This window comes from Pteropus medius, unplaced genomic scaffold (genome assembly GCF_902729225.1).
Source record: "Pteropus medius unplaced genomic scaffold, Ma_sr-lr_union100, whole genome shotgun sequence".
Classification (NCBI taxonomy): Eukaryota; Metazoa; Chordata; class Mammalia; order Chiroptera; family Pteropodidae; genus Pteropus; species Pteropus medius.
The window spans coordinates 2,708,491-2,721,908 of NW_024348533.1; the positions used below are offsets into that span (position 1 = coordinate 2,708,491).

Consider the following 13,418-nt stretch of genomic DNA (forward strand, 5'->3'; position numbering starts at 1 on the left):
GATTTAGTTTGTTGTGTCGTTGATTGAAAAGTCTTTGCATTCAAGAAGAAGAGCAGGATGAAGAGGACAATTTGCACACATACCCCACTGCCTCCCAGAACTAGGTGGTGACAGGCTTTTCCCCCTCTTTGCCCCAGACCCACCTACAACACACCCACACACACACACACACACACACTCTCTCTCTCTCTCTCTCTCTCTCTCTCTCTCTCACACACACACACTCACTCACTCACTCTCTCCCTCTCACTCCCTCTCTGCCTCTCTGCCTCTCTGCTAGCTGTGGCCACAATGCTCTGCTCCTGCCTGTCCTTGTCCCTGAAGCAGGTCCTAGGGCCAGACTGCCCCTGCAGTGACTCTCACTTTTTTGTCCCGTTCCAGCTTTAACCGGATTGACATTCCGCCTTATGAGTCTTATGAGAAGCTCTACGAGAAGTTGCTGACAGCAGTGGAGGAGACCTGTGGGTTTGCTGTGGAATGAAGAACAACCAAAGGCAACAGATTCTAGCTCACGACCGCCAGACCAAAAGCATACCGCTTTCTGCGCGCCTCCTGCGAAGCGGGCTGAGGCACTGGAATTCTAGATAACCTGAGGGAAAGGCTTGTCTCCCCACTCCTTTTCGTTGGGGGAGCGAGGGGGGCGGGGGGACTTTGGTTGGTGGCTCCCATCCATATCTTCCTCCCTTACGACAGTACTCCCACCCCCTTCCATCACCCATCCAATAAAACCCGCGGCCAGGTTTAGATTTGGCTTCGGTCACACAGGATGTGCTGCCCCAGTTGTAACACACACAGGGTAGGCTGGCTGCCCTGTGCTCCTTACAGGGGTGTTGACCTGCGGTTCTGGAACCGAGCTTGGCTCACCGAGGGTTTGTAACTGGTAGCTATTCCATCTCAAAACAGTCCTTAGGCCCCTTTTCAAGTTCAGCTGAAATTCCAAATTTCACATCCTAGCAGCCTGCTCTGGGTAGCAGATTAATTTCTACCTGAAAAATAACTGTATAATATGTGCTCATTGGAATTCTACCACAGTAGGAAGCTTGAGTCCAAAATGTGCTTCCCTTTTTGAAAGGGAAAGGAATTGGGGCAGAGTCAGCTGGAGGCCCAGGGATTTCCTTTCAAGGTATCCTGGTTGAAAATTCTGTTTTGCATAGAGAAAAGTGATCTTTCCTTTTAAACAGTCCCTTTTGTCGCATTACCTGTCCAGTTCGAAGTATTTTTCCAGTGAAAAAAACACATATGAAAGGACCCAAACCAGCCTCAGCTCCCAAGCTGTGGCTCCTGTACCACCTGTATGTAGCAGGGTGTCAACTTGGTCACTTGAATACTAACAATTATGCAGAAATCGCTAAGAGCTTAACTAAGACAACAAAATTCGGTTGTTATAGCTGCTGGCTTGGTGCAAACTAGCTTCAAAGGGAGAGAGGGAACCGAAAATCACCCCACGTTACTGTTTTACGAAAAGTGGGGTGTGGGGTAAACCTGACAGCAGAGGGGGATGATTCCACCCTGACTCATTGGGCCCATTTCTCCAGCGTCAGATGGTGACATTGACAGTTGCTACTCGATTGTTTGCTCAGATGTCTTCGTATGATGAGCAAGGCCAAAGCAAGCCTCGACAGTTTCTAGCACCGTTTTCCAATTTGCACAAAAGTTCAAACAGTATTTCAACAGATCTGCTTGATTTCGGATAGCTAAACGTCAGTGAAAAATGGCAGCCAGCAGCACATTTTCCTGCCTGGTTTTTTTGTTGTGTTTGGGGGCAAGCACAGGGTAATTCATTAGCAAGGCATTTCACTATTGAAATTTCATTCTTGAAGCTTCCGAGTTAAGCGTTGGGGTCTGGCTGTGGGTCTGGCTGTGAGTCTGAGATGGGTTTGGAAGGAGCTTTTGGTGACTGTCTCGCTGTTGTTTTCGTTACTAACACTCGTAGACTGGTGGGTGTGGAGGCGCACTCACCATGACTTCTGCGTCCTGCTGTGCATCCTTGGCTGCCCCAGAAGCAGTCTGTAGGTTGACTTGGGGGGTGGGGGGTGGGGCGGGGGATCGACCTCTTAGGAGACAGGCCTCCCCCTGCACAGAGGTTTGTTTGCCCAGTTTGGAAGACCCCGGATTGCCAGCTGTGGGTCCCAGGAGGTGTGAGAGAGCCGGGCTTCTAGATAGAAGGGACATCAGGCGGTGTTTGCCGAAGGGCGACTCAGTCCATCCACAAAGTCCAGGTGGGACTGTGGGCTGAATCTTTCAGGAGTTCTGCTTTGCTTTAGCCAGGCTTATCCTGTGTCTCATTTACCATGACACCTTCTGAGGGCATTCTAGAAGCTCCTCCCCGATGATTCCATTCGGTTCTCCCTCGTAATCTTCCTCTGGAAGAGCGAAGAAATGAAAAGTACAGACCTCCCACCAGACAGGTGTCATCTCTCACATAAACCTAAACCGCGGGAGGAGGAGGAGACAGCCATCAGAGGACTGAACGTGAGAAGGTGGCACTCGCTCCTTTCGGGGGCGGCAGTGGTGGCAAAGAGGAAACGAGGGTCTCATGGTTGGAGACTTGGGAGCAGAAATGCTGCATTTGACTCCTTTCTCACTCCATGCCCACTGTCAAGAGGAGCGGGGACGACCCTCAGAATCTGCATTTGCCAGTCCCGTGCTGCTCTCGCATGTCAGGTGTCACCTCAGCAGGATCCTGAGGGTCATGTCCTGGCTCCTCGGGACACGCGAGTTACCTGAGCATAAGGCTTGGTCTCTGCTTTTTCGCCCCGTGTGGCGCCCTGGACAGCGGTGTTATCAAGGAGCCCGAAAAGGCGGGGCTCTTAGGAGCTCCGAGTCACTCACACGAAGCAGGCCTTCCTCAGCACTTTTAGAAGCTTAAATGTCACCAGTGGTTTAGGCCTTTTAATCCCCCCAAAGAACAGTGTAGCAAGTACTTGGTGAAAGCTCCCCATTACCGCACTCTGGGCCTGCAGGGACCCCGTTCACACGTGTGCTCTCATTTGTCACCCCTCTAGGTAATCCCATACAGCCACCCCTGGCCCCTCGCCTCTTTGCCCAGATGCTTCAGGGGCGTGACTTTCAGGCTTGCCTCACCAGCGGTCAGCAGCTGACCCTCAGGGATGTAGCAAACCACCACTCTGCCAGCGATTTAGATAGGAAAAGTGAGGGGGCTGCTGGGGGGACAGTAACTCAAGCTCTCCTGACTTCTGAAGGGAGACTCTGCCCCCTGATGGAAGTGCCCCTCAGCCTAATGGTCCAAGTTCAGGGCGGGTGGGCCTGGGATCTGCGCTGTGAGGAAGGGCCTCTGCGGAGAAAACGCCCCGCCCACCCCCATCTGCAGCCAGGTGCGTGCCGCTCGGCAGCCTTCCCAAAACATAGTATGAATTTTTAAAATTTGTTTATTTTTGTTTCTCAACCACTTTATAATGTATTTTTTAATTTATTTTGTAATGTCTTGTTTTTAAGTATTGCTGCTATCCTTGTTATTCTTCCCACTGTTTTTATTGCTGATTTATTTTGTGAAAGTTGTACACTAATGTTCTGTTTTATGTCAAAATCAAAAGTATTTAAAGAAATACTAGTTCTATTTAACGTGGTTATGGAACCAGCTGGAAACACAAAACTGATTGTACAGCAGGCTGGACCCGGGAGGTCAGGTTCATTTTGTTACATATGCAATAAACTCACAACTTTACATTTTTGGCATCTGTTATTTTGGTGTGGAAATGAGATTCCAATTTCTTTACAGTACCACAAGAAAGGAAGTCAGTGGTCAGACATACTGGCAAGGGCCTTCTATGGAAAAAGGACAAACTTAAGGATAAAATGGACATAACAAAAATGGCAGTCAGTTGTAAGTGCTCTGTCAAGCAAAAACTTGTGGGATTAAGAACGTTGCTAGTCTGTTGACTTCTTCATTCACTGGTCATATTTTGGTTTTCATTTTTTTTTATATTTAATGTAAAATGTATGTAACATAATATTTATCAATTTAACCATTGATTATTGTACAATACAGTAGCATGAAATACATTTCACAGTGTTGCGTAACCATCACCATTACTGTATACCTAAAACCTGTTTATCTTCCCAAACTGAAACTCTCTCGTTAACCAATAACTCATTCTCTCGTCCCCCTGGTAATCTCTATTCTACTGTCTTTCCCTATGAATTTGCCTGTTCTTCATGTAGATAATTCACAGAGGTGGAATCATACAATATTTGTCCTATATCTGACTGACTTCCCTTCCCATAACATTTTCAAGGTCAATCCATGTTAGAGCATATATCGAAATTTCATTCTTTTATAGCCGAATAATACTGCATTGTTAAGAACATACATTTTGTTTTTCCATTCATTTGGTGGACACTTGGTGTTACAGTTAAATTTTTTTAAATTTATTTTTATTTTATTTATTTTTTCATGGTGACATTGGTTAACGAAATCCAGTAAGTTTCAGCTGTACACTTTAACAGTACGGCATATATATATTTACACTGTGTTCACCTTCCACAGTTAGCTTTCTTTCTGTCACCACATATTTGATCCCCTATACCCCGTCTACCTCCCTCCCACTCCCTACCCCTCTGGTAACCAATAGTCCATTGTCCATAAGTCTCTGTTTGCTTGTTCTGTTCATTTGTTGCTTTTAGGTTTATATCCCACATATAAGTGATATCATGTGATTTTCAACTTTTTCTGTCTTATTTCACTTACCATGATTATCTTGAGGTCCATCCACGTTGTCGCAAATGACAGTATTTCATCTCTTCTAATGGCTGAGTGATATTCCATTGTATATATGTATCATAGCTTCTTTAGCCAATTACCTACTGTAGGACACTTCAGTTGCTTCTATGTCCTAGCCACTGTGAATAATGCTGCTATGAACATCGGTGTGCAAATATCTTTTCTGATATGGGTTTTCCAGTAGAGGGATTGCTGGATCATATAGTAGATCAATTCTTAGTTTTTTGAGGAACCTCCAAACTGTTTTCCATTGTGGCTGTACCAATTTGCATCCCATCAGCAGTGTATGAGGGTTCCTTTTACTCTCCATCCTCGCCAGCATTTGTTATTACTTGTCCTGTTGATTATAGCTATTCTAAGAGGTGGGAGATGGTATCTCATTATGGTTTTGATTTGCATTTCCCTAATAGCTAGCTATGTTGAGCATCTTTTCATATATTTGTTGGCCATTTCTATGTCTTCAGGTCCTCTGCCCATTTTTTGATTGGGTCATTTGCTTTTTTGTTATTGAGTCGCATGAGTTCTCTGTACATTTTGGATACTAGGCCCTTATCGAAAGTGTTGCTTGCAAACATATTTTTCCATTCGGATGGTTGTCTCTTTACCTTGTTGATGATTTCATTGCTGAGCAGAAGCTTTTTAGTTTGATGTAGTCCATTCATTTATTTTTGCTTTTATTTCCCTTGCCTTTGAGGTCAAATTCATAAAATCCTCTTTAAGTCTAAGGTCCTTGAGTTCAGTTCCTATGTTTTCTTCTATGCATTTTATTGTTTCAGGTCTTATATTCAGGTTTTTAATCCATTTTGAGTTAATTTTGGTGTGTGGTGATAGACAACAGTCTAATTTCATTCTTTTGCAGGTGGCTTTCCAGTTTTCCCAGCACCATTTATTAAAGAGGCTTTCCTTTCTCCACTGTTTTTGGCTTTTCTGTCGAAAATTATTTGCCCATATAAATATGGGTTTACTTCTGGACTCTCGATTCTGTTCCACTTGTCCATGTGTCTGTCTTGCTGCCAATACCATGCCGTTTTGATTACTGTCACTTTGTAGTATAATTTGAAGTCGGGCAGAGTGATGCTTCCAGCCTCGTTCTTTTTTTCTCAAGATGGCTTTAGCGATTCGGGGTCTTTTGTGCTTCCATACAAATCTGATGATTTTTTGTTCTATTTCTTTAAAAAATGCCGATGGGATTTTGATGGGGATTGCATTAAATCTGTATAATGCTTTAGGTAATATGGTCATTTTAACTATGTTGACTCTTCCAATCCAAGAACACAGAATATCTTTCCATTTCTTTGTATCTTCTGCGATTTCTTTTAAGAGGGTCTTATAGTTTTCATCATACAAGTCCTTCACATATTTCATTAGATTTATTCCTAGGTATATTATTTTTTGTTGCAATTGCAAACACTTCATTATTAGAGTATAGGAACACTATGGATTTTTGAACATTGATTTTTGTATCCAGAAACTTTACTGTATTTGTTTATTGTTTCTAGTAGTGTTCCTGTGGAGTCTTTAGGGTTTTCTATATAGAGAATCATTTAATCTGCAAATAATGACAGTTTCACTTCTTCATTTCCTGTTTGGATGCCTTTTATATCTTTCTCTTGCCTGATTGCACATGCTAGGACCTCCAATGTTATATTGAATAACAGTGGCGATAGTGGACAGCTTTGCCTTGTTCCTCATCTTAGGGGGGAGGTTTTTAGTTTTTCACCATTAAGTATAATGTTGGCTGGGGTTTTGTCATATATGGCCTTTATGATGTTAAGGTACTTTCCTTCTATACCGATTTTGTTAAGTGTTTTGATCATAAATGGATGCTGTATCTTGTCGAGGGCTTTTTCTGCATCTATTGATATGATTATATGATTTTTTAATTTGTTTATGTGGTGTATCACATTAACCAATTGGTATATGTTGAAGCATCCCTGTGCCTCTGGGATGAAGCCCACTTGATTGTGGTGTATAATCTTTTTAATATGTTGCTGTATCCAGTTGGCTAGTATCTTATTTAGGATTTTTGCATCTGTGTTCATGAGAGATATCTATCGGTCTGTAGTTTTTTTGCGTGTTATCTTTACTAGGTTTTGGTATCAGAGTAATATTGGTCTCATAAAATGAGTTGGGAAGTATTGCCTCTTCGATTTTTTGCGAGAGTTTGAGGAGAACAGGTATTAAATCTTCGTTGAATGTTTGGTAGAATTCACTGGTGAAGCCATCTGGTCCTGGACTTTTACTTTTTGGTAGGTTTTTGATGATTGTTTCAATTTCCATACTGCTGATCGGTCTATTTAGATTTTCCAGTTCTTCTTGATTCAGTCTAGGAAGGTTGTATTTTTCTAAGTATTGGTCCATTTCTTCTAGGTTATTAAATTTGGTGTTATATACTTTTTCATAGTATTTTTATATGATCCTCTGTATTTCTGCGATGTCAGTTGTAATTTCCTCTTTCATCCCTGATTTTGTTTGTGTCCTTTCTCTTTTTTCTTTAGTGAGTCTAGCCAGGGGGTTGTCAATTTTATTACCCTTCTCAAAGAACCAGCTCTTCATTGCATTTATTTTTTCTATTTTTTTTTGTTTGTTTGTTTTCAATTTCATTTATTTCTGCTCTAATTTTGATTATTTCTTCCATTCTGCTGACTTTAGGCTTCATTTGTTCTTCCTTTTCTAATTTTTTAAGATGAAGCGTTAGGTTGTTTATTTGGGCTTGTTCTTGTTTTTGGAGGTAGACCTGTAATGATATCAACTTTGCTCTTATGACTGCTTTTGCCATGTCCCAAAAGTTTTGATATATTGTACTATTATTATTCGTTTCTATGTATCTCTTGATCTCTCTCTTCTCTGGCCCAATTATTCTTCAGTAGCATGTTGTTTAATCTCCATGTATTTGTGGTTCTTCCTGATTTCTTTTTGCAGTTGATCTCTAGTTTCAAAGCATTATGATCAGAGAATATGAATGGTATGATTTCGGTCCTCCTATATTTGTTGAGGCTATCTCTGTGTCTTAGTATATGGTCCATCCTTGAGAATGTTCCATGTGCACTAGAGAAGAATGTATAAGCAGCTGTTTGGGGATGGAAGGCTCTGTAAATGTCAATTATGTCCAGTTGGTCTGATATGTCATTTAAGGATATTATTTCCTTATTGATTTTCCATTTGGATGATCTGTCCACATCCGACAGTGGGGTATTTAGGTCTGCTATTACGATAGTGTTTTGGTCTGTTTCACTCTTTAGTTCTAGTAGTAATTGCTTTACATATTTCGGGGCTCCTTGATTGGAAGAATAGATATTAGTAAGTGTTATGTCTTCTTGGTGCATGATTCCCTTTATCATTATGAAGTGTCCCTCAGTATCTTTCTTTACCTTTTTATTTTGAAGTCTATTTCATCTGATATCAGTACTGCTACTCCCGCTTTTCTCTGAATGCCATTTGCTTGAAATATCATTTTCCACCCTTTCGCTTTGAGTCTATATTCGTCTTTGGAACTGAGGTATGTCTCTTGGAGGCAGCATATGGTTGGGTTTTGTTTTTGATCCATTCTGCAACTCTGCCTTTTTATTGGTGAGTTCAGTCCATTTACATTTAAGGTCATTTTATCTTTTGCTTTCTGGTAGCTCGGTGTTTCCATTACTTCCTTGTCCTTGTGCTTCTGTTTTCTTTATTTTGATTAGCTTTTGTGGGTTTTTCTTCTGGTTTTTGCTTTATGTTATATATTTCAGTTCTGAGTCTTTGGTGTGTGGTTACCATTACGAATATGTAAAGGATAGTTATATATATACAGCTGTCCATTTTCTTCTGCGCGTGCCTTAACAACATTCCCATTTGCGAGTTTGGATCTTTGAATCCTACCCTTTTCAGTCATTGTTATCTCAATTTGTCCCTATGTATGCTGAATTTTCATGACTGCCTTGCTGTAGCAATTCTCTTCTTAATGTTTAAGCTTATAATGCCCTGTTCTTAGTAAGGGTTGCCTCCTCTGCTTCTATTTGCCTGTTAGTCACCTTACTCCTAATTATGGTTTGTTTTTGTTTTGTTTTTGTTCTTTGTCATTTTGTTTTTGGTGAGCTGACCCCTTTATTTCCTGTAGTGCAGGCCTTGTATGTCTGGAAAGGTCTTTATTTCTCCTTCATATCCAAAGGAGAGCTTAGCTGGATACATTATTCTAGGCCGGTAGTTCCTTTCACTTAATAGTTTGAATATTTGATTCTACTCCTTCCTGGCTTATAAGATTTGTGCCGAGAAGTCCGACGATAATTTAATGGGTTTTCCTTTATAAGTTGCCATTTTCTTCTCCCTGGCTACCCTGAGAACTCTGTCTTTATCCTTGATTTTTGATAATTTTAATACAATGTGTCTTGGTGAAGGCCTTTGTGAGTTGAGGTAATTGAGTGTTCTGTTGACTTCTTGAATTCCAAGCTCCAGCTCATTCCTTAGATTTGGGAATTTCTCATCCACTATTTGTCTGAAAATGCTTTCTAATCTCTGCTCCTTTTCCTCCCCTTCAAGAATGCCCATTCTTATGTTTCCACTCCTGATGGTATCAGTTAGTTCTTGTATTTCTCTTTAATTATTTTTCATTCTTTGATTTCTTTCTTCTTCCTTCTGACTTAGTTCTAGATTTCTGTCTTCAATATCACTGATCTTTTCCTCCATTTGTTGACTTATTTTCCAAGCTTGTTATTTCATTTTCAACTCTTAGTGTGTTTTTAATCTCCAGAAGTTTTATTCTGTTCTTTTTGAGAGTTTCAATCTCCTTGCTAAAGAACGCATTCTGCTCATCTAGTTGTTTTTTCAATTCCTGAAATTGTTGATATGACTTGTTTCAGTCTCACTGAGGTTTTTCAGAAGTACCATCTGGAATTCTCTGTCATTTATGTCGCATATTTCTAGGTTTAAGCTTATTTTCTGGAGATTTTTCTCTTTCTGAGATGCCTTGTCACCTTTGTTGTTCATGGTGTTTAATGGACTATTTCTTCACTTGGACATTAATGGACGTATATTCTGCCTTTTTTATTTTATAAAAAAGAAAGAAAATTTATTTTATAATGGTCCCTAGCCTGTTACAAAGAAGGTATTCTTTTGGTTTCCAATAGGTGGTGTATAAGCCTCTTGGATGTCTGCTTTATATAAAGTCTTAATAATGTCTTTTTTTTTCTTATAGATGTTTAATCATGCTCACTACCCTCAGTCTCAGTTCCTGACAGTGTTAGCGACAGTGACGGTAGCATTTGCTCAGATTCCCCTGGGGCTCCGCAGCATTCCATCTCTGAGGGTATGGGGAGAGGGGCCCTCCGGATTGAGGGATGGAGGCTGCGGCTCAGCCTCGGTTTTTCAACCTTGGCTTCTAAAAATCAACTATTGTGTCTCTACCGTCCCTGTTTCTCTGCCTTTTGCCCTGAAGACTGGGCACCACCACCAGCCCTATGGAGCTCACAGCTCTCCCAGGCAAGGCTGTTCTGGGAAGTTGCCACACCCTCTCCCCTCCCCCTTCTCTCCTACAGGGAGCTCCAGGGACTGCAAGAGGCAGCTTCTTTATTTCTCCCAGTCTACCACCTGACACCCAGGGTTCTGACCTGTGGTAGCTCTTATATGCAGATCCCATGCTCAGAGGTGCTGGTGTGCAGTTTGTGTGTTTTTGTTGAGTTTTAGATGTTCGACTTATTGTTGTTTCAAAGGGAGAGATCTGGAGATGTCTCTCACTCCACCATGTTTCTCCAAACTCCAGAAAGTACTGAATCTCAATAGGGTTCCACCACCCGAGGAGACTGCATAACCAGTTTGCCAAGTTTTTCTTGATACAGTTCTGGTTCTTACAAACGACTTGGGATCCCTAGTCCTGTAGGATAAGTGTTAGGGAGAAGGGATTCTTAATGATCAGGAATTCGAGGTCTCAAGCACCTGCACCACCAGCCCAACCCACCAAACCTCCCGGACTGGAGCCACAGCAGCGGGAACAAGAAGGCGTCAGCAAGCCTGTTATAGTTCATTTTGTGATACCCAAAAAAGATTTTACAGACTAATATCTGCATCTTCTTTCATTTCTTTCAGCAATGTTTGTAGTTTTCAGCATATAAGTCTTTTGCTTCCTTGCTTAAGTTTATTCCTAAGAATTTGTACTCTCTTCAATGCTATTTTAAATGAAAAATTTTTTTATTGTTCTTTGTTAGTGTCTAGAAACTGATTTTGGTTTGGTTTGTTGATTTTGTACGTTTCAACTTTGCTGATTTCACATATTAGTTGTGACAACTACAAACATCATTTTATTCCAGTTTGGGTGCCTTTCACTTTTTCTCTCGCCTGATTGTTCTGGCTAGGACTTCAGTACTATATGTTGAATAGACATCCTTCTCTTGTTCCTTAAAGGAAAAGCTTTCTTTCAGTCTTTCGTCGTTGCGTATGTTAGCTGTGGGATTTTTCACATATGGTTTTTATGATGTTGAGGTAGTTAGTTTCCTTCTGTTCCTCGTTGAGAGTTTTCATCATGAAAATGTGTTGTCAAATGATTTTGCTACATCAATTGAGATGATCATTTGATTTTAACTCATTCTATTACATGGTGTATCAACATTGATTTTTTTTCGTGTTGTGATCCTTGCATTCCAGGAATAAGTCTTACTTTGTCGTGATATATAATCCTTTTACTATGCTGTTGGACTCAATTGGATAATATTTTGCATCAATATTCATGAGGGACATTAACCTACAGTTTTATTGTAGCATCTTTGGTCACACAGAATAGATCAGGAAACATTTCCTCCTCTTCAAGGTTTTGGAAGAGTTTGAGAAAGGTTAGTGTTAAATCTTTAAACTATTGGTAGAATTCACTGGTGAAGGTCCTGAGCTTTTTCTGTGTTGGAAGGTTTTTGATTACTGATTCACTCTATTTACTATGTCTACTCATTTTCTTTCTTCAGTCTTGGTAAGTTGTGTGTTTCTAGAAATTTGTCCATTTCATCTAGATTATCCATTTTATTGGCATACAGTTATTCATAGTACAGTTGACCCTTGAACAAAAGGTTTGAACTGCATGGTCCACTTATTTATTAAATAAAAACCACAGATTTTAATATATTGGAAACATTTTTTGAGATTTCCTTACTACCATGAAGCAATTATTTCAACTAGACTAAACTACAATAAAGCAGTCATCAATGGATGAGTCGTTATACGTGTAAGTAGATACAAATTTTTTCATTTTCGATGTCTAATATAACATCTACACTTTTTATATAAGATAGTATTGATGTAGCTACTGACAATTCATCTTATAAGCAGATCATCGATACAGTACTATAAATGAATTTCCCTTATAATTTTCTTTAAAAAACATTTTATCTTACATCTTTGTAAGAACACCGTGTATAATACACATACAAAATATGTGTTCATTGTTATCCAGTCAGTCAAAAGTAGGCTCCTAGTTAAGTTTTGGGGGAGTCAAAAGCTTTACACAGACAATCCGCGTTGTCCAGGGTCAGCTATACTCATAATCCTTTTTATTTCTGTAAAATTTACACTTGATGTGACCTCTCTTCTGATTTTAGTTGTCTTTTGTTTTTCTTATTTAGCTAAAGGCTTTTCATTATGTTGATTTTTTGATTATGCTGATTTTTTGAAGAACTAACTCTTGGCCTTTATGATTTGTTTTCTAGTCTCCATCTCTGCCATATTATTTCCTTCCACTGCTAACTGTGGGTTTAGTTTTTTTCTTTTTCTAGTTCCTTAAGGTGTGGTTTGTTAACTTGAGACCTTTTTTAATGTAAGCACTTACAATTATAAATTTCCTTGAGCACTGGTTTGTTTTGATATGCTGTAATTTCATTGTCATTTATCTCAAGATATTTTCTAATTTCCCTTGTGATGTGTTGCTTAATTTCCACATAGTTTTGAATTTTCTTCATTATTGATTTCTAGTTTTATCCCATTGTGGTAAGAAAAAATACTTTGTATGGTTTCAGTCTTTTAAAATTTATTGAGACTTGCTTTTATGGCCTAACATCTGGTCTCTTTTGGAGAATGTTCCACATACACTTGAGGAGGATGTGTATTATGCTATTGTTGAGTGGATTGTTCTGTATTATATCTGTTATTCAAATCCTCTTCATCTTTTTCTCAATAATTTCAGTTGCCCTAAGTTCATCGTTCTTTCTTCTGCCTGCTTAAATTTGCTTCTGAAAACCTAAGAACTTTTTCCTGTGTTATTGTACTTTTCAGCTCCAGAACTTTTTTGCTTCCTTTCTATAATTTCTATCTCTATTGATATCTGCTGTTCATATATTTTCCTATTAGTCCTCTTCTAGCAAGTCTGCTGTCTGTGCTTCCTCGGTGATGATTTCTTGTGACTTTTTGCTGAAAACTGGACATTTGAATCTTATAATGTAACTCTGGAAATCAGAGTCTCCTCTTTCCCCAGGGTTTTTATTCATTTTTTCAGTTGCTAAGTGTCTCTGATCAGCCTGAGGTAAAAGCTTAAGGTCTTCTCAGGTCTTTCCTAAGCCTGGGTCCTCCCTGGACCTGCGTAGCTTTCTAAATTTCCCTGTATAGGTGTTTGCTTTAAAAAAAAAAAAAAATATCTCACATGTTTCTTGGCACAGCTTAATTTGGTCCTGTGCTCTGGGTCTCACAAGGCTGCAATCCAGGTGTCATCAGCCAGACTGCATTCTCTTCT

At 40.0% G+C, this 13,418-nt stretch overlaps 1 protein-coding gene across 4 annotated transcripts in view; it reads left to right on the forward strand.

Annotated features, from left to right (window-relative positions):
- Nucleotides 1-3,685, forward strand: part of SMURF1 (SMAD specific E3 ubiquitin protein ligase 1) — a 94,363-nt gene extending 90,678 nt beyond the window's left edge. For 3 of the 4 annotated variants that reach the window (XM_039880010.1, XM_039880013.1, XM_039880012.1), the window contains one exon: nucleotides 382-3,685. In XM_039880010.1, coding sequence (XP_039735944.1) covers nucleotides 382-481 — 100 coding nt within the window. In that variant the 3' untranslated portion in view covers nucleotides 482-3,685. The remainder of the gene's footprint in view (nucleotides 1-381) is intronic. The other variant, XM_039880011.1, reaches the window with a different exon arrangement.
- The last annotated feature ends 9,733 nt before the right edge of the window (nucleotides 3,686-13,418 follow it).